At 49.6% G+C, this 25,629-nt stretch overlaps 1 protein-coding gene across 4 annotated transcripts in view; it reads left to right on the forward strand.

Moving 5' to 3' along the window:
- PDE4C (phosphodiesterase 4C) overlaps positions 1-25,629 on the forward strand; it is a 50,331-nt gene that overhangs the window by 14,971 nt on the left and 9,731 nt on the right. For 3 of the 4 annotated variants that reach the window (XM_083421476.1, XM_083421475.1, XM_083421477.1), the window contains 6 exons: positions 16,851-17,042; positions 17,956-17,992; positions 18,433-18,506; positions 18,846-18,898; positions 20,699-20,811; positions 25,101-25,194. In XM_083421476.1, the coding sequence (XP_083277602.1) occupies positions 16,851-17,042; positions 17,956-17,992; positions 18,433-18,506; positions 18,846-18,898; positions 20,699-20,811; positions 25,101-25,194 (563 nt within the window). Of the gene's footprint in view, positions 1-11,508; positions 12,394-16,850; positions 17,043-17,955; positions 17,993-18,432; positions 18,507-18,845; positions 18,899-20,698; positions 20,812-25,100; positions 25,195-25,629 lie in introns of those variants that run through there. The other variant, XM_083421478.1, reaches the window with a different exon arrangement.

The raw sequence follows: 25,629 nt of genomic DNA on the forward strand, positions 1-25,629 counted from the left end.
AGAATGGCGGCAGCAATTGATGGCAAACAGACTTCAACAAAGAGCTTTGTGCTGTTATAGATTTGGGGGCCCCCCTAAACCCTAGAAATTAATAAATTGCATAGGATTTGGATAATTTGGGATGTGAAGGGAGAAATTTTGCTTCAGAGGAATTTTGCTTGGCCCTAGGCAAAACCACCTGGCCAAACCAGGGCCATTTAAGAAACAATATGGGGCTGTCGAGGGCCACAGGCAATGCAAGAGAATTTCTTTCCCCTTGCTGAGAGGTGTGGACAGAGACTGAGGGTTGTGGGAATGTGGGTAGCAGGAGAAAATATATTGATTAAATATTATCCTTCCTCACTCACGCTAGTGAGCTGGTAGCAGAGTACATTCCCCAGCATATTGCAGGAAGCTAGTTGACAGATTCGTTTGAATCTCTTGAGTTAAGCAAGTCAGTCTGGCTTGTCCACATTGGATTGTTCCTGGTAAATTCCCCTTTAATCCCTTTAAAAAATAATAAAGACACAACCGTCTTCTCTTAGAAGAAACAAGAAGTTTACTTACATTCAGTTCATAGTTTGATCCTGAAGGCAGGCTCTAGCTTGTAGTTACAGAAGAGAGAGTGGGTTTATCCCATGTGGGGATTGAGCCCATGTGCTGCTGGCTGAGAGCCAGCAGACAGCAAAAGACATCAAGATGGAATAAACTGAAGAAGAAGGGGGAAGATGGCTGTGTGACCGGCCCTTTGACGGGGGTCTGCTAGGGTCACGCCCCTCTACCTGGTCACACAAAGAGGGAAGATGCTCCAGACCAGGTGAGATAGGAAGTCCTCCTGGCTGGAGGAACCTCCCCCTCTGGGTCAGTCCACAAGTTGGAGTCTTGAATTGCTGGAGCAACAAAAATCCTTTCTACTTGCATTTATATCTTTATCTATATCTGCAAAGCTTGTGAGCTGTATGTATACAGCAACGCCTTGACCTGTATTACTGAAGCCTTATCTTCTGCAGCAGTTTTGAACCTTCAGTTGCCTCTGTGTAGTGACTGGAACTGTGGGCAACGTCTGTTTTGTGGGTATCTCAGCACCATAAATTAACTCTGTGCGGCATGAAGAAGTCTTCTCTTTTATCTGTCTTGAATCAACACTCCGCTCCGTCAAAAGTCCCTAAGTTCCAGTGTTCTGCGAGAGGGAGAGAAAACTTCTCTCTATCCTCTTTATCCATCATCATTTTTTTATGTCATGTCTGCTGTTCTCACCTGGGGGAATGAAAAAAAGAAAGGCACACTGTCAACAGGACCAACAACACTCTGAAAGTCTGAACATGATTGCTTTCGTTTCTGAGTTTTGAGGCTGTTAATAAAGAATGAATTTTTAAAACAACAACATGACTTTGCTGAATTGATGGCTTCCGGCAAGGATTTGTGAGTCGTCCTTGTTTTGATGGCACCTAGTTCCTCTGCGGTCAGTTTGCCCTGCCTCAGAGAGAGAGAGAGAGAAGGCATTTGAGCACCTTTGGGAGAGAGAGAGAGAGTGGGAGAGTAACTCAGGTGACAGGCTGGCGGGGGGGGGGGGGAGCGAAAAATTGTACACACCACTTGGGAAGACAGGCGAACTAATGCCAGTTTACTGGAAGAAGCAAAGATCACCAGTGTCAAAGCGATGATTCTTCAACATCAACTTCATTGGACTGGTCATGTTGTGAGGATGCCTGATGATCATCTTCCAAAGCAACTCCTCTATTCCGAACTTAAGAATGGAAAGAGTAATGCTGCTGGTGCTCAACAAAATAGGTTCAAAGACTCTCTCAAGGCAAATCTTTAAAAATGTGGTATAAAGACCGACAACTGGGAAACTCTGGCCTGCGAGCACTGCAGTTGGAGAACAGCCTTTACCAAAGGTGTCGTGGGCTTTGAAGACACTCGAACTCAGGACGCAAGGGAGAAACGTGCCAAGAGGAAGGCATGCTTGGCAAACCCTCACCGGGATCAACTCCTGCCTGGAAATCAATGTCCCCACTTTGGAAGGACGTGGGGATCCAGAATTGGCCTCCACAGTCACTTGCGGACTCCTTGTTAAGACCATGTTTATGGAAGAGCTGTCTGGAAAGCCAGGGGTCAGACCCAGAGGCATCTCCCCAGCCCCAGACATCTAGGGATCCTCATCCAGCTATCCTCATCCTAGCTATCCTCATTCTAGCTATCAGTAATCCAGAGCCTCAGGTGCCATTGAATTCTTCCATCAGCGTCTAGTGATTAAGCCCAGGCTTTCTCAAAGCTGGACTGACGCTTCCGCATCTCCCCTTGCGAGATCCTCGCTGACCTGCCTGCGAACTCTCCGCCAGACAGAAAAAACCCATTTCCTCCTCCTCTTCTGCTTCTTGAATCCCCAGGCCACAAATCAGGGGGAATGGCTGGGCTGCCAGGCAGTGAACCTCTGCTCTTTTGTTCCTTGAGTCCAGCATTGCTGCAGGATTCAGGAACCGTAGAGGTGCAGAGTGGGAAGGGGTCCCCCAAGAGTCATCTAGTCTGACCCGCCGCAATGAAGGGATGACAGCGAAAGAATCATAATCACCAAGCTGCTCTTCTGAGCCCCAGCCAGCCTTATTGGAAGCTGTTCTCCGATGAGGGCTTCAGGTGTGCGCCATCCTTTCTCTATTTTTTATAACAATTTATTGATTTTCAAAAGATAACAGAAAATAAAAACGAAAACAATACCAAAACAAAAGAAAACAAATTGACTTCCCTCTAGCCCCTTCCTTGGTTCCCTTATTTATCAATATACCACATGTCAATTTACTTCTTATCCGTTCATCGCAAAATTGCAAGTGATTTTTAAAACCCTGCTAATGTCTTAACCTGTGTACACTGTTTCTGTATATATGCAATAAACGTCTCTTCGTTGTCGTCTCTTCCTCTTTGTTGTCAATTTTGCCATTTCAGCATATTCCATTAATTTAACTTGCTCCTCTTCTTTAGTTGGGACCCCTTCTTCTTCCCACAGACGTGCACCATCCTCGAATGGCTTGGCAGGAGACTTGCCCTCATTGAGGTTGCTTTGGGGTCCCAGCAGATGGCTTGGGAAGCGGGTGGCGGGTGCAGCCGCCCGTCTCTCAGAATCTCCCCCCCCCCCCAGTTGTGGGAGAGTTTCTACCTCTTTGCGCCTGGCAGTTTTCCATCTAGAAGAAGGTTTGGGGCCTGGCAGGAGGGGCAGCGGCAAATAGAGGCTGTAAGGCTGTTAGGGAGAGACCGGGAGCTTCTGTATAATTGAAGGCTGTTCCCCCCACCCACCCACTCTTTTCCGCGGAAGTCGAAGCCTCGTATCCAGGGGGCTCAGGTGCAGAATTTAATTCCGAAGCCCTTCATCACCGAGAAGCCTGGAAGGCGTCGGAGGGGAATGAGAACGCTCTTCGAGAACTGGCCTTGGAGCAAAATCGATAAATATATACATATTCCTTTCTCTTTTCCCCTCCCTCTGCCTTCAAAGCGACTTTCCCCTAGATTGTCAACCCATGACTCACTCACTAGTAATTCCGCTGTGGGTTTTTAGTTTCTTTCGAAGTGGCTGCGTGTGTTTTTCAAAAAGATATACGCAGACCAAGCTTTACGATGATTCAGCTCTAGCTCTAGCTTAGCAGGGGAACTCTTGTTGGGTCAAGACCATGGGCAGGCAAACTAAGGCTCGGGGGCCGGATATTAGGCCCAGATATTCCTAAAAATGCGAGAGAAATATTATTGTATGCTATGGTAGCGGCAAGAATTCTAATCACTATGAATTGGAAAGGAGAGAAAACACTGACAAAGCTGGAGTGGCAAACTAAACGGTTGGAGTACGCTGAGTTGGCTAAATTAACACAAAAATTGAGGGGTCGCTCTGATCAGACATTTATTAGGAAATGGGATATGTATATAAAAAAATTCTAATGGATTATTGTAATAACATGACATCTGTGGCAGCCTTTGAATGACTTCTGCAGTATGATGGATCAGTATGAGAAATATAATATTGATGAAAGTTAACAAAAGGAAACAGAAACAGTGCGCTAGATAGATTAAGTGGTAGACGCATGGTGGGGTGATGGGAAGTCGTTAGGTATCCAAGAGGAACATATTGTAATGTAATAAGTTTTATTTTTTATTTTATTTCCTTTATAGATAATACTTCTATATGTTTCTTCATTTTAATTTCAATAAAACGTTGAAGATCGAAAAGAAAAGAAAGGGAGCAGCACATTTCCAAACCGGGTCTTTCCCCTGGGAGGTTTTGGCCCGCAAAGCGTGGGCCGCGGGGGTCTCTCTGTTCCTCAGAGTTTTCCGCTAGCTCCCTCTGAATCAGTGCCTGGTCACTAAATGCCGGCATGGGTGAGGAGAGCACCATTTGAGTCATGCCAGGCGCTCCTCCGGGTGATTCATGACAAACTCATGTGCTGCCAGCCCAGCCGAGTCGTGCCTGAGTGGCACCCCAGGGCCCGGCGAGGCAGCTGCTTCCACAGCCCGAGGGGCTTTGTTGCTGAACCCCCCGGCCGCCATAAAGAGATCCACCCAGTGTGTCCCAGCACGAAAATCTTATTTTTACCCTTTTCTCAACCTCCGACGTCGATTGCACAACAACCCGGTGCTTTGTTACAGCTGTCTCTGCTTTGGGAGACAATGGAGCGTGCTCCCGCGAGTGAAGTCCAACTGCTGCAATAGGCAGCGCTGAGGTGACCAGCCTGGGCTGTGTGCAGGGAAGTCTTGGGCTGTCAGATGGGGAAAGAAACCCCCTCTTGGTCTCGCTGACGGGGTCCGAAGGAAAGTAGAGCAAGACGCTGGGCAGCAGCTTGGCTGCAGGAGTTGCTGGAAGGAGGCAGACAAGGGACTCCATTCTGGATTGGCGTCGGGTTCACTCCTGAGCCTTTTCTTCTCCCAAAATATCCCGCAAGGCAGCAGAGGTTTAGGGTCAGTTTCCTTTCTCCCCTATGGGCTCCCTTCCCAGCTGGATCTCTGCCTCTTGGCCTCCACGAGAGCCAGTGTGGTGTAGTGGTTAAGAGCGGTAGACTTGTAATCTGGGGAACCGGGTTCGCGTCTCCGCTCCTCCACATGCAGCTGCTGGGTGACCTTGGGCCAGTCACACTTCTTTGAAGTCTCTCAGCCCCACTCACCTCACAGAGTGTTTGTTGTGGGGGAGGAAGGGAAAGGAGAATGTTAGCCGCTTTGGGTAGTGATAAAGTGGGGTATCAAATCCAAACTCCTCCTCCTCCTCCTCCCTCTCCTGCTTCAGCTCCTGCCTCCGACTCTGGACTGCTCTCTGCCACCGACTCGCCCCGCTCACAAAGCCCTGTTCCCTCTTCTTCCCAGTCTTCTCCTGCTTCTCCCTCATCATTGCCCCTCCCCATTCCCTGAGCTCTGAACCTTCTTCCTCTGGGGGTTCCCTAGCCAGTTCCCCCCACCATCCCTCTGCCTCCAACCAGCCCAGGCAATGCTAAGCTAGGTGGCCCCAATGGTCTGACTCGGTCTAAGGAGTCTTCCTAGGAATGCAACCTGGTCACGCAGTCACATCAAGGCTGTGCAAGTAGGCAGAAGAGATACCTGCCCTGTCGAATTTTTTCTTGATGGGTCGACGCAAAGCCTCCACCTCCCAGGGCAGTCTACCTTTCTAAGCGCCAGAAACTTTGGTCCTGTGGAGAAGCAGGAAGCGAGAGCTGGTGCTGCGTGTCTGTGTGGATAGGTGAGGGAGGAAGACCGCTTGGCTTTTAATCCTCCCTGCTTGGGAACAAACCGGTGGCAATACTTTCTTTTTATTTTTAAAGAAGAATTGGCGGGCCCTGTAATTGGTGGCTACTGACAGGCAAAGGGAGAGGATGATCTCAGGAATGGCCGTGACAGAGGCTGGAAAGGATAATGGCGCAGGACTGCTTTTAGGGGCGTGAGACGTTTGTGCGTGAGTCACCCTTCCCGACCTGTTTGCCTCTACTCTGCAAGTGCCGCCATTAAAACGTCTTCCTTGCAGCGAGCTGAATCCTGAGCAATGCGCTTTGGGGTCTTAGCAACTGTCATGCAGGCAGGAGCAGCATTTGGAGACCTCCTGGATTCCCCCCCCCCCCCGATCCCAGAGCTACACTGCCTCAGGCTGCCCCCACTTTCTGCTCTGTAGACAGCAGCCTCCTTCCAAATGTACTGGGCATTTTGCTGCAACGGGGGCAGCCCTCCCAGTGAGCGAGGCCCCGGGCATCTTCCCCTTGCCCCCGAAGCCTTCCCATTGCATTGCAAGCGGGTTGGACTAGATGAGCCTCGGGCTCCCCTCCAGCCCTACAGTTCCAGGGTCCTTGAAGTCCTTGGCAGCCGCAAATCCATCCTGGGTCCCTTCAGTACTGGCATCCCTGCGTTATAAGAAAAAAACACTGCTCCTTTTTGGTACCCAAAAGCCTGTATAGAGTCCTTATGTGGGTTCTCTATCAGTAGGAGAAAATAACAGAGGCCAAGCAGAGAATATTAGAAGCAAAGCAGCTTGTAAGCCTGATCTTTATTAACTGTTGCAACGGGGCCCTCACTCCCCACACGCAGGAGGGAGGAGGAACCCAAAACAAAGGTGTGCAAGCTCTTATATAGACTTTTGAAACTGCCCACCCTGTAGCTCAAGACCACCCTCCTCCAAAACATCATCCATACATCATAGAAAGAGGTTGTCCCCAGCAAAAATTGGAGTGTGTTGCTTCTCTCCTGTATGCCAGGATACCTGAGAATGCCTTATCTGATTGCCTTTCTGGGTAGCCACCCAGATGGGCGGGGTACAAATAATAATAATAATAATAATAATAATAATAATAATAATAATAATACATTATTTCCTTGGAGATGGTAAATACTTAGTTCCTGAATCTCTTACGCATATTGAGAGTATGCTCAGCTGAACAGATACTTGCCAGACTGTATTTACAGGAGATGTAAGCAGCCCCTACAGTCCAAAGACAATTGGAAAGCATTTCCCATCTCCTTCCTCCTTGCAGGGAAATATTTGAGGTCAATTTGGGAGAGTCCAAATGGCTTCAGGATTGCTCTCCTGTACTATTTCAGACACGTGGTTGATATACTTATGTATGTGTTTGCCTTGTACATTTATGAACATTTATTTTATATATATAAGACCTTAGAATTCCTAAAACACCTGCTTCTCAGAAACCCCTCAAGCCCACAATCTTCTTTTGTTGTTTGGTTCTTAACTTGCAAACGCTGGCGAGGGAGAGAGAGGAAGGCTCCCGGTTTGTGAGCTGGAAAGGAGCAAAATTACCTTTAAAAGCCCAGGTCCTGCCGAGCATGGAAATGGAGCGAGCAGCAGTCTGGTCGAAGGCTGCTGTTGTGCCTTATTAGCCCAGACCTGTTTATTGCCCTGTAATATGATGGTGCAGGAGATATGGATCTGGCTGCTTGCCTTCCGATCGAATTTAGCAGAGGGGAAAGTCAGGCTTCGGAAATGGCCTTTCCTGGAGAAGGAGGCTGCCCCCCCCCCCACCTCTTCCTCCAGCTTCAGGAGTTTTTGATTTAGAGTCTCCTGGGGGTACCAATCAGTTCTGCATTATTTGTCCCAGGGGGTGTTTTGGGCAGGAATTCAAAGGTCAACTGCTCTTTCAGCCCCCTGAGCCTGCAAGGACCAGAATGGGCAGCCTGCAAAAATGCGGGCTGCCAATTTTGATGGTGGAACACAGTTGGTTGGAGCGTGGCGCCGACAACGCCAAGGTTGCAGGTTTGACCCCCCATAAGGGACAGCCTGCGTTGCAGGGGGTTGGGCTGGATGACCCCTGGGGGTCCCTTGCAACTCTACAATTCAGTGGTCCCTTGGTTCTCAAACGGCTTGGTACTCAAACAACTTGGAACCCAAACTCGGAAGTAAGCGTTCCAGTTTGTGAACTTTTCTTGGAAGCCGAACGTGCTCCGTTTGAGTGTTACGCTGAGGTCTGTCCGTTTTTGCTATTTATTTTGCGTGTTTGTTTTTGTGGCTCTTTTCGGGGGTTTTTTCTGACCGTGTGGAACCCAGTTCAGCTACTGATTGATTGTGTGACTGCAGTACATTGTTTATCGATTTCCTTTTGTGGATCAATGGTCTCGTTAGATAGTAAATTCATGTACAATTGCTGTTTTAGGGGTTGTTTTTGAAAGTCTGGAACGGATTAATCCATTTTGCATGACTTTCTATGGGAAAGTGTGCCTTGGTTTTGGAACTCTTTGGTTTTGGAACGGACTTCCGGAATGGATTAAGTTTGAGAACCAAGGTACCACTGTACTATGAATTCATACATACACAGAATTCTACCTCCATCAAGTGTGTGTGTGTCTCTCTCTCTCTCTCTCTCTCTCTCTCTCTCTCTCTCTCTCTCTCACACACACACACACACACACACTAGCCTCCCAAATGCTACAAAATCTATTGCTAAGTGTGGTAGTTATTTTTCTGCAGCCATTATCGCACGAGACGTCCAGAGCCCCGGGCGGATGTACAGAGTAGGGTCTCCCCTGGGTGCCAGACCAAGGCCAGAGGCTGCCTCCTGTCCCCAACTGGAGGGAGAATTTAATATAGCTGAATTTCCTCCGGCTGTGAACTGCTCATCGACTTGCGCTTTTTATTTTTGCACAGGTGAAATTATTGTGGGCTCAGCCGGCCGGCCAGTGAAATGAGCTTTCCATGTTCTGCAAAAAAAGCCCAGGAGGTTTTGCAGCTAGTGAGGGATACAGGGCCGTTTAGGGCTTTCAAGGTCTGCACCAACCCTTTGAATTGTGCTTGGAAAGGTCCTGGGAGCCAATGTAGGTCTCTCAGGACTGGTGTTCTATGTTCTCCACTCCCAGTCCCCAGTCTAGCTGCCACATTCTGGATTAGTTGTTGTTTCCGGGTCACCTTCAAGGGAGTCCCATGGAGAGCACATGGCAGTAGTCCAAGCGGGAGATAACCAGAGCATGCACCACTCTGGCAAGACAGTCCTCAGGCAGGGAGGGTCTCATCCTGTGTACCAGATGGAGCTGGTGGACAGCCGCCCTGGACACAGAACTGACCTGCGCCTCCATGGACACCTGGGAGTCCAAAATGACTCCCAGGCTGCGCACCTGGTCCTTCAGGGGAACAGTGACCCCATTCAGGACCAGGGAGTCCTCCACGTTTGCCCGCCCCCGTCCCCCAAAAACAGTCCTTCTGTCTTGTGAGGATTCAACCTCAATCTGTTAGCCGCCATCCATCCTCCAAGCGCCTCTGGACACAGGACCTTCACTGCCTTCAAGGGATCTAGGAGTACCGAGAGCCGGGGTACCGATCTTCACCGCTTACTGCCTCCCTCTTATTTGGGGGTTCAGCCGAGTCCCCGCCATTCCCCTCTGGGACTTTGCAGGGCATCGGCCGTGTGAGCGATCGTCCCTTCTTTCGGCAAGCATTAATAGGCAAGAGGCTAACCCAATTAGGGCAGAAGGGGTGGCGATGGCTGCCATGCTGCTCTCCTCTGCTGGCTAATTCGATTTCCACCGCAGAGCAGATGTGTCGCTCGGCTTTTCTGGGAGGGAGCTCATACATAAAGGGGCCTTGGCGTGCGGGCAGAAGCCATTTACTCCTGAGCAAAGTGTTAGAAGAAAAAACTGCTCCTTTTCCCTTATGGGGTATCCAAGAGTCCTTATGTAGCTTTTTTATCAGTAGGAGAAAATAACAGACGCCAACCAGAGAATACTGAGAAGCAAAGTGGATTGTAAGCCTGATCTGTTATTTTCTCCTACCGGTAGGGAACCCACCTAAGGCCTCTAGACGGGCTCTTGGATACCCCATAAGGGAAAGGGAGCAGGTTTTTTTTTTCTTATAACAGAAGTTTTTAATGTTTGATGTTTTACCGTGTTTTTAATATTCTGTTAGGAGCAACCCAGAGTGGCTGGGGAAGCCCAGCCAGATGGGTGGGGTAGAAATAAATTAATAATAATAATTATTGCCGGTGCTTTTTTCTGGGGGGACGCAAGGCTACACATACCCCTAAACATTTTGTGAATCTAAGTTTGGCCTCATTGAGGGGGCAGTATTTCAATATGAGTAGGAAAATGAGAGTAGCCCTAAACATGAAGAAAGCACAGCGTTGCTTTATATTTTCTGCATGTCCCATGATTGTATTTCTTAAAAAAAACCAACCCAGTTGTATTCTGTGTTATAAATCGAGCAATGCCAGGAGCTGGGGTTTTTTGTTCTCCAATGCATAATCGATCACAAAAGCAGGGCTGCCATCTATGGGGAGGCAAGGGGACTGAACCCCCCCAAATTCAACCAGGTTCAATATTCTGCAATTCCCCCCCCTTTTGATAACGATTTATTGATTTTCCAAAAATAACAAAAGGGGAAAAAAACAGAAAAGAAAAATGTCATAAACAAATTAAACCTTGATTTTTGGGGGGGTCGACTTCCCTCCACTCCCCCTCTTGGTTCCTTTATAATATACTTGTTTATGTACGTCCATAAAACCTTACATACTTAACAATCCAATTTTGAAATCTTCTTCATCTTATTACAAGTGACTTTTAAAAGTTATACTAATGTAAAAGCCTGTACACAAAGCTTTGAAAATATGCGTTGAGCAATTGCCTTCGTCCCCCGTCCCCCCCAATAATTTGTCCTGCATAGTTCAGTAATTTATTTTGCCAATCTTCTTCTTTACCAATTTTGGGGACGCTGCGCTGCTGCCCCCTGGTGGGGCTCAGTGGGGCGACAGCAGAACAGCACCCATCTCGACAGGGGGTCTTCTGCCCCCTCCCCATGCTAGTCCACTGGCAAGGAAACAACGGGAGAGTCAGAGAAATATTCACTAAAAGACCAGAGGCTTTTCTACTCTGCATTATATGTTTATATGACAATCAACATCCCTAAAAAGAACAAAAGTGTATTTCTTTATGCAACAACTGCAGCTAGAGTTTTAATTGTCAAGTATTGGAAAGGAGATCAGATCCCAACTGAGGTAAGAGTGGCAAAAGAAATTATGTGAATATGCTGAATTAGCCAAAATTAGCTGTGGAATACCCCATAAGGGAAAGGGAGCAGTTTTTTTCTTATAACAAGAGCATGCAACGATGTCTTCTATTTCCTAAATAACTAGTAGGAAAGATCCGTCTAGTCCAGCCTCATGTTTCTCGCATTGCATAACCAGATATTATATCTGGAGATTGTAGAAACTACAAGTGGAAGAGTCGGAGCCTGAGCTCGCTTGGTTCCCTCTTCCCTCCTCATCCCTCTTTCCTTTTGTGTCGTCTGCTTGGCCTCTGTTGTTCCCTCCTACCGATAGGGAACTCACTTATGGACTCTATAGAGGACTTCGGATTTTTTTGGGGGGGGGTCGTTGAACTGTCCCCCTCCATTCCTGGTTTTAACACGCATGATCCTATTTTTAAAAAACCACAACCCACTTGAATTCTGTGTTCTACATCAAGCAAAGCCCGGAGCTGTTTCTTTTCGCTTTCCAATGCATTTCATATTAAAAAAAACAAACCCCAAACGCAGCCTGGCAAAACCACCAGGAAGTTGGGTTTGTGTTTTCCCACCGTCAGTCTCTCAACGGATGACAATGACGAGCCAGCGGCAGATCTTTGGGAAGAGCAGAAGCAAAAGGTCACGGCAACTGTTTGCATTTGCCGGGGTGTGTTTTTTCCCTCTCCTTTTTTGGGAGCGATCCTGACTGCCAGCGTAATTGGACCCGCCAAGGGCACCGCGATGACAGGGCAGGCTTGGCCAAACTTTGGGAGCCAGGCCCGTCACTTCTTGCCGTGTTTACTGTGACCAGTGCCAAGGCCGGATTGTGTCACCCGGACACAGGGGCTTCTACATTTTTAATAAAATGGGTTTTTCTGGACCGCCGGCTGCAAGCCTGCCCTGTTCAGAGGTGGGCTCAGAGGCCGGGCTGGTCGCACCCCCCTTTCCAGTCCCGACAGAGACAGCGATGAGGGAAACTTGGCACTTGCACTCAGCACTTGGAGCCCGGCCAAGGCGTTTGTTTAGCTTCCCAGCTGGGGGCTGGCCTCTCGGCAAAAGGATTCCTGGGACGGGACGGAGCAGAGGCGTGCTTCGCACTCGGGGCCCTCCCTTCGTGCCGGGATGGCGGACCCCCTTCTTCCTCTCCGGGATCTGGGCTTCACGGAGCGCCCCCTGCGGAAACTCTCCAGGGGCTTCCGAGTGGAGGGGACTCTTCCTCGGCAAGGCCTGGGTTCGAGTCTCGTGCGGCACCGAGGGCATCTGAGTCGGCTGGCAACACTCCCCATTGCCCGAGTCGTCTGAATTTGCCGGTCAGCAGGAACGATGTTGCCCTCCTCCAAGGCGCAAGGCTCCCCTGGGGGCTCCCCGGCCCCCTCGCCCCACAACTCGCCCGTCCTCTTCCGGAAGGCAATGGCCAACCCTGGCATGCGGCTACAGAGGCGCTTCACCGTGGCGCACCCGCTCTGGTAAGGGGACGCTGCAATAAGGCCCCGCGCTTCGGTCGCCTTTGAGTGGGTGAGGGGGGGGACCTTTCTCTTTTTGCATTTATTTTTTAATATCATATTGATTGAGTTTCTATTTTATATTGTTAAAGGCCATTCATCTTTTCCCATGATGGTATTTGCTCAAATGAGCTGTCGACTTCCCTCCCTCCACCTTACAGATCATAGCATCTACACTTTCCCCCCATTTTACATTATATCCATTTCTATTGTCAATTTTTAAACAAATATGTAGAAAGGTATATATCAACAACGTTACAAGTCTCCTTAAGTCCTGCAAGTGTTGTTAATTGCTTGCCATTTTCCATCGGATATTGTATCGATTTACTCCAGTCTTTTTGGAAAACTGGTTTTGGATTTTCCTGGTCAACTCTGCCAATTCTGCATATCCAATCATCTTCATCTGCCACTCTTGTATCAATGGTACCGCAAGCTGGGACAGAGCACCCAATGCGAATTTTACCCTCAAGAAGCTGGTTTCTGCACCAACCAAGAGGCATTGCGAGAGCTCAGCCTGGCAGAGGTACTTGCGGCCCCCCCAATGTCCCCGAGGGCCAAGTGGAGATGTTTTGGGGTCCACATTTGGCTAGAGGCTCTTGTCGGCACTCGCAAGGCGCCTGCAAATATTCCACCAAGCCCTCCAGCTGCCACATTCTGGATTAATTGTAGTTTCTGGGTCACCTTCCAAGGCAGCCCCACGGAGAGCGCATGGCAGTAGTCCAAGCGGGAGATAACCAGAGCATTCACCACTCTGGCCAGACAGTCTGTGGGCAGGGAGGGTCTCATCCTGCGTACCAGATGGAGCTGCCCTGGACACAGAACTGACCTGTGGCTCCATGGACAGCCGTGAGTCCAAAATGACTCCCAGGCTGCACACCTGGTCCTTCAGGGGCACAGTCACCCCATTCAGGACCAGCGAGCCCCTCCACCCCCGCCTGCCCCCTGTCCCCCCAAAACAGTCCTTCTGTCTTGTCAGGATTCAACCTCAATCTGTTAGCTGCCATCCATCCTCCAACTGCCTCCAGACACTCACCCAGGACCTTCACTGGTTCTGATTGGAAAGAGAGGTAGAGCTGGGTATCGTCTGCATACTGACAAGCCCCCAGCCCAAACCCTCTGATGTAGGTTAGCTTAGCCATTGCTCCATCCTGCAGCAGTGAGTTCTGCAGTTCTCCTGGTTGGACATGTGTCCTTCGACTTCCTTGCCTGGGTGGAGGGATGTGCAGATGGAGTGAGCAGAGGCCTCTGGTTCAAAGGGGTGCCTTTTTGCCCTGGGAGGGGTCCGTCCGTCACCACATGGCCCCCGAAAGCTTCCTTGCGAGCGGCGAAACGGCCCTCTGGGTCACCAAAGGTACGGTGGGCCGAGGACAGGGAAGCCCCCTCCGCTGGTCATCCCTTCCCAGATGATCCCGGCCCACAATGAAGCTTTTGTGTCCCGTTTGGGTGCCAGGAGGAGAAGCGAACCAGAAGGAAAACAAGGAGCGGCGTGTTTTGGGGGAGAAAGAGATGGAGCAATTTGCCCGGTTATTTCCCCAGGCTGGTTCAAAGCTGCTTTCGGCAATAAATAAAACCCCACTGGGGTTGAGGGGACACCCCGGTGGGTCCCATCGAAGGAGCCCACCCCCCTGGCCTTGTGCCCCCCACCCCACGACCCACTTCAAGACAGGCGTTGGGGAGACAATGGGGCGATTCTCTGCCCCGTCTGGGCTTGACGTGAGCCAGGGAAAGTGGCTGAAAGGGGGCCCTTTGTTCCCAGTCAGATGGGTTTTGCGGGGAGGGTGGGGGTGGCAGGGGCTGTGGGTGGGGGGGTCCTGTGGGTGCCCGGAGGAGGAAGACAAGGATGCTCTCCCCACGGAGGCACTCCTGCATCGGGTACGGCCTGGCCAGGACAAGGTGGGTGCCAGCTCTCCTTTCCGTTTCCCGGATTTTATTCAGGGATCCAGTGGCAGGGAGGTCCACAGGACCACGGCTGGATATGAGACACAGGGAGGGCCCACCGAAAGGGGCAGGATGCTATAGCACAGTTGCTGACAAGAGCAAGAATGCCCCCGCTCAGAGGACGCCACCGGCTTGACCTTTTGCTGCCAGGCCAAGTTCAGCTGTTCCTCTTCTCTTTTAAAATAATAACAATTTTTTTTCCCATATTGGAAGCTGCTCAACAGTTCTATTCCTGTTCGACAAAACTAGCAACTTCTTCCCCCGAGTTACCCAGCCCCAACATTTATAACCTCAACGACATACCATTGCGTTTTAAGGTTTATCTAATTTCCTCTTCTCTGACACATTTCTGCTGTTTTCTGCTTTGGGGAAATAAACTTTTCTCAATAGACCACAACGGCTTTCCCAGTCTTATCTTTGAAAACGAAGAAAATAATTCCTAACGTACAAAAGTGATAGAACAGGTTGGAATTAACTTTCCAATGGCTGAGTCTGTTTTCCCCTGCTTTGAGCGACAAGGAAGGAGATCCCGACTCAACGTCAGGAAGGACTTTCTGACAGTCAGAGCTGTTTGGGATGGAAGGTGGTGGCCTCTCCTTCCTTGGAGGCTTTTAAGCAGAGGTCGGATTGCCATCTGTCCCGGATGCTTCAGCTGAGATTCCCTCATTGCAGGGGGGTCAGACTGGATGACCGCTGGGGTGTCCCTTCCGACTCGACGATTCCCCTGATGTCTGTAACACCTGTGGATCTTGGCTCCCTGCCTCCTCCCTTCTCTTCCAAGTCCCTGGTGGGCCGCACGCTTTTTCTCTCACGGCGTCATGGAAATGGGCGCAGGGCCAGCAGGCGCGAGTGGCCCCGGCCGCTCCAGACACAGAGAGACAGCGGAGGCAGGCAGAGACTGGGGTGGGCAGATGGGAAGGAGGGGGCCGCCCCAACGAGAGGGATCACCGCTCCGTCCAAATATTGGGATTATTCCCCCATATGGGGCAGATTCACATGCACATATTTGTAACTAAGTCTGCCTTCAGGAATTGCAGGGGCTCTATATGCTAGCCTATGGAACTGCCTGCCACAAGACAAGAGGCGGCAGCCCCCAGCTTGGGCAGGGGGAAAGAGAGAGGCCCTCAGCGTGAGAATAGGAGGCCGTTCCTAAATTCATGAAAACTGGTCCATCTCCCGAGAGCTTCTCATCACACATATATATCTGAGATGAAAGCCTAGGAAGCGATTTGTTTTGACTGGGTCAGGAGTCGGGAGCAGAGGGAGAAACATCTGGAGAACTGAGGCTTTGCCCCCCATCCTGGCTTACGTATGTCATATTTTGGGGGGAGAGAACGAGCTTTTTCACGTACGCAGCAGCGACAGAAAATACATGGAATCCAACCGCTCTCGCTGTCGGCAGTCGGGAACTGGCATTCGTGTTTATGCGGGAAAAGTTATGCCTTTTCTTTTTAAAAGGAAGAATTAAATTAAGCCATAGGCTAGCGCACTGCAGTAGCATCCTGCAAGACTCATTTTCTTCTTTTCTTCTTTTGTTAACATTTTATTCATTTTCAGAAATAGCAGAAATAAAAACAACAATGCAAAATCAAATCAAATCAAAATAAAACAAATTGCAAGGCCCGTTTTCAACTCCCCAGTACTAGTCTCCCAGGGTGATTGTGATGATTTGGGGAGAACCAGAGTCCTTTTTGTTGGGGATAATTCAGATGTCCAAAAAGGTTATTTATATCTGCCACTACTGGGGCCCATGTTTTGTTAGCCCAAAAATGGAAAACGAGCAAGGGCCCAACCAAAGAAGAATGGCAACTTGAGCCGGCAAAATATGTGCAGCTTGCGGACTTAACATTTAGAATAGAAGAACATATGTTTAGTGAGGAGATTGGAAAACGGTTATTGAATATATGGGGGATATTGTGTATATTTAAAAACGCTGGCAGCATTACGATAAATTCAACAGTGTAAATAAGTTTTGATGGATGCAATAATGGAATACTGAATGGTTTAGTTTTTGTGAAAATGGGCAGGGATTTATGGCATGCAAAACGAACCACGGAAAGAGAAGGGAAGCCATTTTTGGGATGTTTAAAGGAATATTCTAAATTGTAAAACAGAAAATTATATATACCGTATTTTTCCGTGTATAACACATCCCCATGTATAAGACGACCCCTATTTTTCTTAACCCAAAATTAAGAAAATGCACTATGCACTATCCGTGTATAAGACGACCCCTGATTTTAAACTTTGAAAATTTAGGGGAAAAGATAGTCTTATACACAGAAAAATACGGTATATATAAAATGAAAATGGGGAGATGCGTCTGTGCTGCCTAAAGCTCCTGGGATGTAGATGGAACAAGAGAGAAATAGATCAAAAGAGGTGTGCAAGCTAAATCGTGGGACAATCGTGGTGGGAAATGGCAGGGGGTGGCTGTTGCTTCTTGCGCCTGACGCCCCTCTCTCCTCTCTTTCTCCCCCCAGTTTTGACCTTGAGAATGGCTTCTCCCCGGGACGGACCCCTCTGGACGCCCAGACCCACCCCGGCCTGGGGCTGGTGCTGCAGGGGGCCACCCCCCATGGCCAGCGCCGGGAGTCCTTCCTCTACCGCTCGGACAGCGACTACGACCTCTCGCCCAAGGCCATGTCCCGCAACTCCTCGGTCGCCAGCGACATGTGAGCATGTGCAGAGCGCCGGGCGCCAGGCGATTCAAAGGCAACTCCCTGGGGGTGTTGGCAGTGCAGTTTCTGTGAGGGAAGGTGTAGCTGTCAGTCAGTCTGGGGTGAAAAACACCCGCAGGCGCCTGGGGGGCTTGGCGTTTTTGGAGAGGGTTTGGCGGGGGAGGCATATGGAAATTGAATTCTGCTGGGTTGTCCCCCCCCCAAAAAAAGCCCCAGTATTAAGCCGTAAGACTCACCCCAGGCTTTTTACATTGGTGGAGGGCAAAACGCTCAAAGCAGTGAATCTCCAGTTCCCTTGAAAATAAAAATAAAAATATAATAATAATTTATTATTTCTACCTCGCCCATCTGGCTGGGTTTCCCCAACCACTCTGGGCAGCTTCCAACAGAAGGTTAAAAATAGATTGAAACAGCAATCATTAAAAACTTCCCTGAATAATAATCATAATATTCCGCTGGTGGACCACTTAACAAATTTGCAAGTCCGTTGTGGCAACTGCCATGCATCGCTCTAGATACATTGTGGTTTTTCATTGTATCTTCGCTGCTTCTTTTATTTCTCCATTTCTGCTTCTGCATTACAATTTGAATCCCCTAGAATTTTATAGAATTGGGAGTGTTCTTCCCAAGCATCAGAACGAAGCCTGAGGACCCCCGACCGCTTTCCGCATGCGGGGAAAGGACTCAGCGCCTTCTGCGATGCCCAACGGAGGGCAGGAGGCCTCAAGCTTTGCTTGTTGAAGTCCTGCAACTCATTTATCTGTTTTTAATCTGGAAATGCCAGGAGGATTTGGTAGCCTACCTTGGAAGCAAACTCTTCCACAATGCAGTAAAAGTGTAATTAATCTGAACCAGCGCCCTCGTCTGTCCTGCTTGGGATTAACAGGTTTTACCTCTTCTGTTGCAGGCATGGAGAAGACTTGATTGTCACTCCTTTTGCACAGGTAGGAATCTCTTCAGGGTTGGGGTCTGTGCTTGAAGGAATGAGAGTGGGAGGAAAGGCTAGGAATTACTAAAGGTACAGGAACCCTGTGTGTGGTTTTTTGCAATTACTGAAGGTGCAGGAGCCCTACAGAATTTTGCAATTATTAAAGGTACCCAAACACGGATGGTTTTTGCAATTACTAAAGTGCACGAGCCCTGCAGATTTTCGCAATTGCTAAAGGTACACAAGTCCTGCTGTTTTTTGCAATTGCTAAAGGTACACGAGCCCTGCAGGTTTGTGGTTTGCAATAGTGAAAGGGATTAGCCACGGCCGGCTGCATCGGCGTGAATGAGGGGGAGCAAACGTTGCATGCAGCTGATTCTGAAAGTACTGTCCTTCCTTCCTTCCTTCCTTCCTTCCTTCCTTCCTTCCTTCCTTCCTTCCTTCCACCCCCTCCAGGTCCTTGCCAGCCTGCGGACAGTGCGCAGTAACTTCGCCATCTTGACCCACCTGCAGGAACGCCTCAGCAGCAAGTAAGTGAGAGAGAGAGAGAGAGAGAGAGAGAGAGAGAGAGAGAGACTCTGCGCCGATTGAAAGTGTGAGATTGGGTAGTAATTTGGAGAAAGTACAGGCCTTTTTCTCCTAAAGTATCCTGCATTTTTCCATGTATAAGACTATATTTTTGCCCAGATTTTTAAAGTTTAAAATTGAGGGTTGTCTTACGCACGGAAGCTGCAATTAATTATTTCTTCATTCTTCCGAGAAATGTTTGAAAACCAGAACACTCACTTCGCTCTGACAGGGACCTGATCACAATCCCCTCTGCCGCCAGATATGACACTGGGGGCTCAGAGATGCTCTGTCTCTTACAGGAGATCGTCTGGAGTTCCCAACCTGCCGCCCACGTCTAAAGTCAACCTGCCAGGTGAGTTCCATCTGGGCCCTGACAATTTTTTTTGGGGGGGGAAGGGAAGGTGCCCACCGGGGAAATGTGGGTTTGCACAACTGAAAGCCTTCTGTCGCCCTCATGCCAGAAATCCCCTTTAAGAAACCCTACAGGGAATTTTTTTGCAATTAGGAAAGGTGCGGGGAAGCAAAATGCGGGGTGAGCAGACACCTAAACACACCGACTCTTGGAACCAGGAATAGTCAGACCCCTAAGTGTGGGACCTGAACTCCATGAATTTGTCTCATCCTCTTTGGAAGCCCCCTAGAATGACAGCCGTCATTCTCTCCTGGGGGAGCCTGTTGTATTTTATTTGTGAAGAATATTCCCCCTTTTAAAAAAGATTTTAGTCATAATTTTTCCACAAAACCAATGAAAGAAGTTGACTCACATCAGTTCACAGTTGGATCCCTGAAGGCAGACTTAGTTACAAAGATGTAGATGTGGATCTGCCCCATATGGGGGGATAATCCCAGTGATTCTGAGAGCTAGCAGAGCAGTCCTAGGTAGAAGTGGATCAAACGAAGAAGGAAGTCAAAAAGAGGTGCTGATTGACTCGTCCTTTTATTACCTGGACAGGTAAGGTCACATGCAAAAGGAAGGATGCTCCAGCCAGGAGGAACAGGAAGTTTCGACCGGCTGGACCAAATATTCCCTCGCATGTCTTCTCTAGCATTGCAAGGAATGTTGTACTTGACTGCCTCTCACGGATCACATCCCACAATTTATACATTTTAGCTCATTTACTCGGTGACAGGTGCGAAAGAAGGATATTCCCAGCCCCATCAGGAGACACCAGCAGGAACTGAACCCGGGACATTCTGCATCCAAAGCAGGCTCTCTAAGCACCAGGCTGTGGTCCTGTTAAATTGGGGTCATGCATGTTTTAAAACATGCAGAGCCTGAGGGAGGTGGCGAGGTCTGTGGCTGCCAATCAAAGCATCTTGGAGATTCACTGGGTCCGTGGCAGAGGGTGGGGGGTCATATCCCGGTTCCCAGGACCTTCCCGTCTCCTCCCTGCTCTGCACAAAGCATCTGTAGTCCGCTTACGACCTGGGAAGTTCCTCCCTCCCTCCCTCTCCTGCTTTCTTCCTCTCTCTCTTTCTCTTTTCTAATGCCACCTCTGCGGCTATAGCCTCCGATTGACGTCAGTTCTTTCATTATTCAAAAACTCTCTGCTTTTTGCTTCTTCCCCTGCCGTCGGTCTCTGCCTCCGGGCCTGCCTCCTTCTCTCTCTCCACCATGCCACCCTGACCGCCTGGTCCCTGCCTGTATTCCCCCTTTGCCCAACCTCTGGCATTGAGGAAACTCGTGAGCCGGGAGGTGTGGAAGCCACAAACGCACAGATACACAAGACTCAGGCCAAAGGAAGAGCTTCTGCAAACAAGGCAGATGTAGACATGGCCACTTGGAGAGATTTAAAAGGGGGCACCAAGGCTAGGCTCACTGCTAGGGGCAGAAAATGCCTCTGGGTAGGAGATGGGAATCTCCTGCCTGAAACCCTGGAGAGATGCTGCCTGCCCGTGTAGACAACACTGAGCTAAGTGGACCAATTCTCCTCCTGTTTAAACCAGCCCTTTATTTGGACTGGGGAAATGACCGCGGTGATGGAGCAGCTGCTTTGAATGTAGAAGGTCTCACCGGGGGGCACCCAAGGGTCATCCAACCCCCTGCAATGCAGGCTCAGCCCCTGGCGGCAGCGTCTCCATGCTGGGCATGTCCCCTCGAGAGCTGCTGGCGCTCAGTGCAGACAGGATTGTGCCTCTTGCCTCTCCGCAGAAGATGCTTCCCAAAAGCTGGCCGTGGAGACCCTGGAGGAGCTGGACTGGTGCTTGGACCAGCTGGAGACATTGCAGACGAGGCATTCGGTCAGCGAGATGGCCTCCAACAAGGTAAGGCGCCCGGGTCAGGGTGGGATCCCCAGCCCCAAAGGGACAAGGCTCAACCTCAGTCCACTAGCCACCATCCTGGATGGCATCTGGCCTGGGAGAAGAGGATGCTTGAGCAGCAGATGGGTCAGATCCAGCAACCAGCCTCTGTTTATGCTCTTTTTGCAAAGCCAGCGATGGAGAATAAATAAAGCGTTGGGACGCTGCCTCTCTGCCAGCTGCTTTTCTCTGGACACACACGAGAGGCAGAGGCAGAGAGCTTGTTCCCTGCAGGTGGGCAATTTAGCCTCCTCCCAGTGCCCACCTTGCCCACCCAAAGGCAGCTCCAAAGCAGGGCCAGATTTAGGTTTGATGTGGCCCTCAGCTCCTGAAGGCAATGGGGCCCTTTCTATGTCCAGCTGTCCTTTGTCCACAACAAATTGCAGCTCTTTTTTGTGTTGAGCATATGCTAGATGGTCATTGATGGACCTCATAGGTATCTCAAGCCATTTGCACGTCACAAATAGGAGCCTACACAACACAAAACACTGTTGCTGTCTGTAGGTTTTGTTTTATTTGTTTTTTATCTTATATTTTGGAAATGTACATCCAGGTATTTTTCCCTTTACATTTTTTTTTTGGGGGGGGCCAAGAGAGTGGGGCCCTAAGCTAGTGCTTGTTTAGCTTCTACGTCAATCCGGCACCAGTCGGATCCAGCAGAAGCCTCTGTTTATGTTCTTTTTGCAAAGCTGGGGATGGAGAATAAAGAAAGCGTCGGCAAGCTGTCTCTCTGCCAGCTGCTTTTCTCCGGACACACACGAGGGGGGGGGATAGCTTGTCCCCTGTGGCAGCTGAGCCCCCTCCCAATGCCCACCTTGCCCCCCCAAAGGCAGCTCCGAAGTCTTCCCCGCTTCTTCCGTCCTCCTCCTTCTCCCCGTGCGCGCCTTGCAGCTGCGTCTGGGTACCACCGCGCGGTAGCAGCATCCCCAGGCTCCCGCCAGCCAATCGGGAGGCGGAACGGGCTCCTGCCCCTCTGCCCGCGGCTTCTGATTGGGCGGCCGCCGAGAGAACAGCTCACCTGGCGCATCCCTCCGGCTCGGTGATGCAGGGGGACCCCCGTCGCCAGCGCTTCCTCCTCGCCGCTGAGCTTTGCAGAGAAACCCCCTTTTCTTTCTTTCTTTTTGCGGGGCTTTTTGGGAGGGGGAGAGATTTCTTTCCTCCTCCCTTTTTGGGGGTTTGGGGGCTCAGGCCCCCAGTCCATGCAGCTCCGTGGCCTGGCTCCTGCGGGGCAGGTGGAGGTGCGCTTCGGAGGAGGAGAGGAGGGTCGGCTTGCGAGCAGCAGCGCGCTGGGCAGGCGGGGGACCGGGGACGGTGCGATGCCCGACGCCAGCCCCCCGGGGTTGCTCGTTTTCCAAGACTCCATCGCCCAGGTAAGCAAGCGGAGCACAGGTGCCCCTTCCAAAGGTTGGCAAGCGAGGGGGCAGCAGCAGCAGCAGCGGGGACTTCTGTTCTGCTGCAAAGGTTTGGCATGGTTTTTGTTTTTAAAGTGCGTGTGCCTCCCCCCGCCAGCCAGGGAGGGGTGTGAGTGCACGCTTGATCTGTGAGACTCGCCATCTCAGGATGTTTGGGTGTGTTTTTTTAATTATTTAATTTGTTTAAAAAAATTTTTTTATTGAATTTACCATTTTTATCATCGTCACAATCATTCTTTCAGAAACAGAATACCTTATAAATCCTCAAACCCCCCACCCCCCACCCCAAGTGACTTCCCTCAACTTCCCTTTCTGTTTTTTGGGCATATTATCTCTCCCTGCTCGTTGTTGTTGTTGTTGTTGTTGTTGTTGTTGTTGTCCGCCTCTTGGTGACCCCCTGGACCAGAGCACGCCAGGCCCTCCTGTCTTCCACTGCCTCCCGCAGTTTGGTCAAACTCATGCTGGTAGCTTCGAGAACACTGTCCCACCATCTCGTCCTCTGTCATCCCCTTCTCCTTGCGCCCTCCATCTTTCCCCACATCAGGGACTTTTCCAGGGAGTCTTCTCTTCTCATGAGGTGGCCAAAGTATTGGAGCCTCAGCTTCAGGATCCGTCCTTCCAGTGAGCACTCAGGGCTGATTTCCTTCAGAATGGATGCGTTTGATCTTCTTGCAGTCCATGGGACTCTCCAGAGTCTCCTCCAGCACCAGAATTCAAAAGCATCCATTCTTTGGCGATCAGCCTTCTTTATGGTCTAGCTCTCACTTCCATACATCATTACTGGGAAAACCATAGCTTGAACTATACGGGCCTTAAATAATTCTTCTTCTCTTATCATTTTAACATCCTGTTTCTCTTTCTACATTTGTTAATTGCAAGTGTTGAGTCAAACCCTGCATGTGAGTCCATTCCTTTACAATGATTCTGTAAATATGACATAAATGGCTCCCAGGTCATGAGGACTGGAAGCTTGCTTTGTTTTTAAGGACTAGCTTAGTGGTAGAGCAAACTGCCCTGCAGGTTGGATCCCCAATGGCACCTCCAGGTAGGGGTGGGAAAGTATTTCAAATGTAAAAAAAAAAAAGACCCTTTCAAAACTTTGCATTTGGGGGGGACGACGACACCCTAAATCTCAAAGTCTTGCTAATGCTTTTTGAGGATTTCAATATTTACCAATCTCCCTAGTGAATCCAACAGCACCCATTGTTGCAAATGCTTTAAAAACCACTAAAACTGGAATATAAATCCATCGTTTTGCAAGCTGCCCCGAGTATGGAATCCCTCCTGCCCCCCCCCCCCGGCCTCCACCATTTTTTCATAAAATTGTTTTGCCTTGACTCATTTCTGCGTGTGCTGCAGCTGGCATCCCGTAATTGCAACTTTTATGGGTCTCCTGCAGTTCTTGGGACTTCTGAGAGACCCTCCCCACTTCGTATTCCCTGCTCGCTTTTTACGAGGAGCTGAGAGGCGTTGCCATTCTCTCCCTGACACGTCACCCCAAATCTCTGAGCTATGAGAGGCTCCGGGGGTCCCAGGCATTTGGAACGAAAACCGTCAGAGACTGCTGGCTTTGGGATAGATGGTTTTCTTTGCACCAAGGCCCCAACAAATCTCGCTTTGGGCCCCACATTTAGTTGCAGCTCCTGCCACCTGACTCGTTCTTTTGCAGTGCTGATGAGGACACTCAAATGCAGGGCCAGATTTAGGTCTGATGCGGCCCTCAGCTCCTGAAGCTAATGGGGCCCTTTCTATGTCCAGTTGTCCTTTGTCCACAACAAATTGTCACTGTTTTTTGTGTGTTGAATCTATGCTATATGGTCATTTATGGACCTAATAGGTATCTCAGCTCTGGGCATTTGTCAAAGGTCAGGTCAGTTCTACAGGGAGAGGAATCACAGCTATCCTGGAAGATCTTTCCCTCTAGATCAGTTGTGGGGGACCTGCACCCCTTCAGATGTTGCTGCCCTCCACCTCTCATCATCCCCAGGCAGCATGGACTAGTGGTCGGAGTTGCGTACAAACGTAGACTTGCCACGGACAAATTCAATGATATTTGGAATTGGTTTTTATAAATACCGTATTAGGTTAAGGTCTGGTTACCTACAATAGCATATTTTTGGGGTGTAATGTGTACATTTTTGTTGTCGTTCTGTTTTGTTTTCTACGTGGGTGCTATTTTCTTATCTTCTGTTGTCTCTTATCTTACTCTGTGCACTTGTAATCTTAATAACAATAATAACAATAACAATATATTTATACCCTGCCCATCTGGCTGGGTTTCCCCAGCCACTCTGGGCTGCTTCCAACAAAAGATTACAAATACATTAAAATATCAGTCTTTAAAAACTTCTCTAAACAGGGAATAAAGAGAAGATACAGTGATACCTCGGTTTCCGAACATCTCAGAAGTCGAACGTTTCAGTTTCCGAACGCCCCAAACCCAGAAGCAGATGCTTCCATTTCCCACATTTTCTCATTTGAAATTGCAGACAGCCCTCTGTGCCTCGGTTTTCCAACGTTTCGGAAGTCGGACAGTCTTCCGGAATGGATTGCGTTTGAAATCCGAGGGACCACTGTATATATATCTTTAAAAAGGATGGCGTCAAGCCACATCTAGAATGGATTGCTGTGTCCCATCTGCCCAGAGGCATCTCGCTGCCTCCCAGAGCCCTTTCCTATTGGGTCATGAGGACTAGATGCAATTCTCCCCGCTTGCCAAAACTCTCATCCCCTTGAAAACACGGCTCTTAACTTTGACCTGATGCAAATTCTCCTGCAGCGGAGGCTGCCTATGAGTTGCTCCTTTGAGTTATTGAACCATTTCCTGCTCTCTCCCCCCAGTTCAAAAGGATGCTGAATCGGGAATTGACCCACCTCTCCGAAACCGGCCGCTCCGGAAACCAAGTCTCAGAGTACATCAGCAGCACTTTCTTGGGTGAGTCCCCCAGGGCAGCGCAATGGGGAAATGGAGAAGAGAGGTTTGGGGTGGAAGGATTACTTGCTTGCAAAAAGGGGAGCGCACTTGCCTTTCTCCTTTCCTGCCTGGCCTCAGTGCTGATCATGACAAAGTTCTGGGTTCGAGCTGTGCTCTTCAGCAGCCCGTTCACACTCCAAACTCCTTTTGAGAGGCAAACTGTCCATAGCAGTAGTGCAATTCCCAGGTCGGGCTGGGAGAGGTTCTCCTACCCAAAACCCCAAGGAGTTGCTGCCGGTCAGTGCTGACAGTGCTGAGCGACAGGGACCAGTGCCGGATTTATGTATAAGCTAAACAAGCTATCGCTTAGGGCCCCACTCTCTTGGGGTCCCCCAAAAAATTAAAGGGGGAAAAAACTGGATGTACATTTCCACCATAGAAGATAAAAAACAAATA

Source organism: Podarcis tiliguerta (genome assembly GCF_965153285.1).
Source record: "Podarcis tiliguerta genome assembly, chromosome: 18".
Classification (NCBI taxonomy): domain Eukaryota; kingdom Metazoa; phylum Chordata; class Lepidosauria; order Squamata; family Lacertidae; genus Podarcis; species Podarcis tiliguerta.